Raw genomic sequence first — 6000 nt, forward strand, 5'->3', positions numbered from 1 at the left:
AATCATAAGTTTATTTCTAAAGCCCTTTAAAAACCAGCAGAGTTGAAGAAGAAAGAGATGTACACCACAAAGAAATCGAGGCGAGGGACAGACGAAAAAAGAACATTTAAAACAGAAGTCAAATACACATTGAAAAAGCAAATATTTGTTAGATGAAAATCAGTTAAAAAGTTAAAAGCAGTTAAAAAGTTAAAAACAGTTTTGGTTAAAAATATTCTCGAAGTTTTTTAAGCTATTTTCGTGCTAAGTGACTGTGGTGCAGATGTCGGCCCCCAAATGTGTGTTTGTAACCTGCTTTCAAAAGATATTATAACTGATACCAAATAACCGATTGCGAGAATGGAAATATCAGGGGCGGCATGGCATAGTTGGTAGAGCGGCCGGCCAGAAACCTGAGGGTTGCAGGTTGGCTTCCCACCTATTGACATCCAAATGGCTGCCGTTGTGTCCTTGGGCAGGACACTTCACCCTTGCCCCCGGTGCCGCTCACACTGGTGAATGAATGAATGAATGAATGAATGAATGAATGAATGGTCGGAGGGTCCGTAGATGCAAACTGGCAGCTGTGGCTACAGAAGTAGCTTACCACCACCAGGTGTGAATGAATGATGGGTTCCACTTCTCTGTGAGCGCTTTGAGTAACAATAGAAAAGCGTGATATAAATCTAATCCATTATTATTATTATTATTATTATTATTAGTGTAGGAATTGTGAATTGTAGGATTGACATCTGCAATGTTTATGTTTTAAACTGCAATGTTGTCCAATTATGACACAAGTCCAGCTTCTTAGGGGACATTTTAGGGGGACTTTGCTCAAGTAAACATGCTCGTATCGGACGGAGTGATTACACTTTATTGGCAAGCACATAATCCCATGCTGGCTGTTTACTCGATATTGGACCAATCTGTTGACATTTAAACCGATTAAATACCAATTCCAGGTGCCTGGGACTTGATACCAATTTTCTAAATGTTGGTACCTTTGTGTGTGATAATAAATACTTTTAAGTCTCATCTTAAAACTCATCTGTATACTCTAGCCTTTAAATAGACCTCCTTTTTAGACCAGTTGATCTGCCGCTTCTTTTCTTTCTCCTATGTCCCCCCCTCCCTTGTGGAGGGGGTCCGGTCCGATGACCATGGATGAAGTACTGACTGTCCAGAGTCGAGACCCAGGATGGACCGCTCGCCTGTATCGGTTGGGGACATCTCTACGCTGCTGATCCGCTTGAGATGGTTTCCTGTGGACGGGACTCTCACTGCTGTCTTGGAGCCACTATGGATTGAACTTTCACAGTATCATGTTGGACCCGCTCGACATCCATTGCTTTCGGTCCCCTAGAGGGGGGGGTTGCCCACATCTGAGGTCCTCTCCAAGGTTTCTCATAGTCAGCATTGTCACTGGCGTCCCACTGGATGTGAATTCTCCCTGCCCACTGGGTGTGAGTTTTCCTTGCCCTTTTGTGGGTTCTTCCGAGGATGTTGTAGTCGTAATGATTTGTGCAGTCCTTTGAGACATTTGTGATTTGGGGCTATATAAATAAACATTGATTGATTGATTGATTGTCTGACAATAAAATGATTATTTTTAATGTAACATTTAAAAATGAGATTGTTTTGTTTTCTGATGATATTTGTGTCAAACATTAGATGGCAGTACTCTAGCTAACAATGCTATGTCGTCTAACTAACTACTAACCTTTTGAATGTGTTATGTTGTGCCCCACAAAGTGTTTATGCTGTAAGAAGTGTGCTTATTACACAGCAGCTGTCATCGTATTTGTAGTTTCCTTTACAAGATTTGGAAGCTTTGAAATCGGCAAGTAAAATGCTTAATGCTAATAGTAGCTTGTCTACGGCAAATCCTGTGTAAAAAAAGCGTATTTTGGAAGAGTGGGAGCCTTACTTTCCGTGCAGGTGTTTTTTACCAAGCATACTTGCATTGATGTTGTTGAACGTTACAACATGACTTAAAGAAAGTTGGGCTGAGTCCACTTTCTCAAGTACAAAGCCCAAAAGCAGTGAAGTTGTCACCTTGTGTAAATGCTAAATAAAAAGAGAATACAACAAATTATTTTCAACTTATATTCAATTGAATAGACTGCAAAGACAAGATATTTCATCTTCACACTGAGAAACCTCGTTATTTTTGGCAAATATTAGCTCATTTGGAATTTGATGGCTGCAACATGCTTCAAAAAAGCTGGCACAAGTGGCAAAAAAGAGTGAGAACGTTGAGGAATGTCCATCAAAGACTTATTTGGAACATCCCACAGGTGAACAGGCTAATTGGGAACAGGTGAGTGCCTTGATTGGCTATAAAAGCAGCTTCCATGAAATGCTCACTCATTCACAAACAAGGACGGGGCGAGGGTCACCACTTTGTCAACAAATGCCTGAGCAAATTGTTTAAGAATCACATTTCTCAAGGAATTTAGGGATTTCACCATCTATGCTCCGTAATATGAAAAGGTTCAGGGAATGTGGAGAAATCACTGCAAATAAGCCATGATATTACGCACCTTCCATCCCTCAGGCATCGAAAAGCCACATCAGTGTGTAAAGGATATCACCACATGGGCTCAGGAACACTTCATAAAACCACTGTCAGTAACTACAGTTGGTCGCTACATCTGTAAGTGCAAGTTAAAACTCTACTATGCAAAGCCAAAGCCATTTATCAACAACACCCAGAAACGCTTCGTTGGGCCTGAGCTCATCTGAGATGGACTGATGCAAATTGTACATTTCAAATAGTTTTTGGAAACTGTGGAGCAAAGAGGAAAAGAACCATGAGGACTGTTGTAGGGTGAAAGTGTTGTAGTCAGCATGTGTGATGGTATGGGGGTGTATTAGTGATTGTTGTAGGGTGAAAGTGTTGTAGTCAGCATGTGTGATGGTATGGGGGTGTATTAGTGATTGTTGTAGGGTGAAAGTGTTGTAGTCAGCATGTGTGATGGTATGGGGGTGTATTAGTGATTGTTGTAGGGTGAAAGTGTTGTAGTCAGCATGTGTGATGGTATGGGGGTGTATTAGTGATTGTTGTAGGGTGAAAGTGTTGTAGTCAGCATGTGTGATGGTATGGGGGTGTATTAGTGATTGTTGTAGGGTGAAAGTGTTGTAGTCTGCATGTGTGATGGTATGGGGGTGTATTAGTGATTGTTGTAGGGTGAAAGTGTTGTAGTCAGCATGTGTGATGGTATGGGGGTGTATTAGTGATTGTTGTAGGGTGAAAGTGTTGTAGTCAGCATGTGTGATGGTATGGGGGTGTAATATTGATTGTTGTAGGGTGAAAGTGTTGTAGTCAGCATGTGTGATGGTATGGGGGTGTATTAGTGATTGTTGTAGGGTGAAAGTGTTGTAGTCAGCATGTGTGATGGTATGGGGGTGTATTAGTGATTGTTGTAGGGTGAAAGTGTAGTCTGCATGTGTGATGGTATGGGGGTGTATTAGTGATTGTTGTAGGGTGAAAGTGTTGTAGTCTGCATGTGTGATGGTATGGGGGTGTATTAGTGATTGTTGTAGGGTGAAAGTGTAGTCTGCATGTGTGATGGTATGGGGGTGTATTAGTGATTGTTGTAGGGTGAAAGTGTTGTAGTCAGCATGTGTGATGGTATGGGGGTGTATTAGTGATTGTTGTAGGGTGAAAGTGTTGTAGTCAGCATGTGTGATGGTATGGGGGTGTATTAGTGATTGTTGTAGGGTGAAAGTGTTGTAGTCAGCATGTGTGATGGTATGGGGGTGTATTAGTGATTGTTGTAGGGTGAAAGTGTTGTAGTCAGCATGTGTGATGGTATGGGGGTGTATTAGTGATTGTTGTAGGGTGAAAGTGTTGTAGTCAGCATGTGTGATGGTATGGGGGTGCATTAGTGATTGTTGTAGGGTGAAAGTGTTGTAGTCAGCATGTGTGATGGTATGGGGGTGTATTAGTGATTGTTGTAGGGTGAAAGTGTTGTAGTCAGCATGTGTGATGGTATGGGGGTGTATTAGTGATTGTTGTAGGGTGAAAGTGTTGTAGTCAGCATGTGTGATGGTATGGGGGTGTATTAGTGATTGTTGTAGGGTGAAAGTGTTGTAGTCAGCATGTGTGATGGTATGGGGGTGTATTAGGGATTGTTGTAGGGTGAAAGTGTTGTAGTCAGCATGTGTGATGGTATGGGGGTGTATTAGTGATTGTTGTAGGGTGAAAGTGTTGTAGTCAGCATGTGTGATGGTATGGGGGTGTATTAGTGATTGTTGTAGGGTGAAAGTGTTGTAGTCAGCATGTGTGATGGTATGGGGGTGTATTAGTGATTGTTGTAGGGTGAAAGTGTTGTAGTCAGCATGTGTGATGGTATGGGGGTGCATTAGTGATTGTTGTAGGGTGAAAGTGTTGTAGTCAGCATGTGTGATGGTATGGGGGTGTATTAGTGATTGTTGTAGGGTGAAAGTGTTGTAGTCAGCATGTGTGATGGTATGGGGGTGTATTAGTGATTGTTGTAGGGTGAAAGTGTTGTAGTCAGCATGTGTGATGGTATGGGGGTGTATTAGTGATTGTTGTAGGGTGAAAGTGTTGTAGTCAGCATGTGTGATGGTATGGGGGTGTATTAGTGATTGTTGTAGGGTGAAAGTGTTGTAGTCAGCATGTGTGATGGTATGGGGGTGTATTAGTGATTGTTGTAGGGTGAAAGTGTTGTAGTCAGCATGTGTGATGGTATGGGGGTGTATTAGTGGCCAAGGCATGGCTAACTTACACATCTGTGAAGGCACCATTAATGCTGAAAGGTACATACAGCTTTTGGATCAACATATGTTGTTATCATGGACGCCCCTGCTTATTTCAGCAAGACAATGCCAAGCCCTAGTAAAAGAGTGCGGGTACTAGACTGGCCTGCCTGTAGTCCAGACATTGAAAATGTGTGAAGGGAGACTGTTGAACAACTTAAGCTGTACATCAAGCAAGAATGGGAAAGAATTCCACTTCAAAAATGTGTCTCCTCAGTTCCCAAACCTGCACTGAGTGTTGTTCAAAGGAAAGGCCATGTAACACACTGGTAAAAATGCCTTTTTTGACATGTGTTGCTACCATTACATTCTAACTTCATGATTATTTGCAAAAACAAAAGTTTCTCATTTCAAGAATAAATATCTTGTCTTTGCAGTCTATTCAATTGAATATAAGTTGAAAATAATTTGTTGTATTCTCTTTTTATTTACCTTTTACACAAGGTGACAACTTCACTGCTTTTGTAGTTTGTACTTTTGTAATATTTCTAGTGGGAAGAAGTACTGCTTATGTTAGATTAGTCTGTCATGTTGCAAGTGATGAGTAACTGAAGAAGAAGGTGAAATAAATGAGAGTTGTGTCATGTCTTCTTACAAACGTGAGTCAAGCCCATAAAAGTCACCACTTCCCTCCTCGCTGTGTGCATGCATGCTGACCTGGAATGCCTTTGGAGCGTGTTCGTGTTCGAGTCTCTGCGGTGTCTTGGCTCATCTGAAAGAGGCACCGCGCCAGTGGAGTTGACAGAAGCAGACCTGTGAAGGAAAGCAAGCCCGTCAACTAAAATCTGCAACAGCAACATTCTCACTAAGCAGACTGGGGGAATATTCCTTTTTATTTTGTATTTTTATTTTTATTGACATTTTTATCTATAACATCATATTCACATACATCATATAGCTGTTGTCTGCCGTAATGTCAAAAGTAATTTTTGTTTATATCTGTACTATACCACCCCCCCAAAAAACAGCGAAAAAAACACAAAAAACAACAACAAAGTAGTATCTACAAATACATCAATCAAATAGACAAAAAATAAATAATACATTGATAATAATAATAAAATAATACAAACAACAATAATAATAATTTAAAAAATATAAACATACATGAATATGAACCGGCATAGCTCGGTTGGTAGAGTGGCCGTGCCAGCAACTTGAGGGTTGCAGGTTCGATTCCCGCTTCCGCCACCCTAGTCACTGCCATTGTGTCCTTGGGCAAGACACTTTACC

The 6000-nt window shown here is 41.1% G+C and overlaps 1 protein-coding gene across 5 annotated transcripts in view; it reads right to left on the bottom strand.

Moving 5' to 3' along the window:
• myt1a (myelin transcription factor 1a) overlaps positions 1 to 6000 on the bottom strand; it is a 77906-nt gene that overhangs the window by 63350 nt on the left and 8556 nt on the right. For all 5 annotated transcript variants that reach the window (XM_061902442.1, XM_061902443.1, XM_061902444.1 and 2 more), the window contains exon 2: positions 5425 to 5520. In XM_061902442.1, the coding sequence (XP_061758426.1) occupies positions 5425 to 5479 (55 nt within the window). In that variant the 5' untranslated portion in view covers positions 5480 to 5520. The remainder of the gene's footprint in view (positions 1 to 5424; positions 5521 to 6000) is intronic.

Source organism: Nerophis ophidion, linkage group LG06, assembly GCF_033978795.1.
Source record: "Nerophis ophidion isolate RoL-2023_Sa linkage group LG06, RoL_Noph_v1.0, whole genome shotgun sequence".
NCBI lineage: Eukaryota > Metazoa > Chordata > Actinopteri > Syngnathiformes > Syngnathidae > Nerophis > Nerophis ophidion.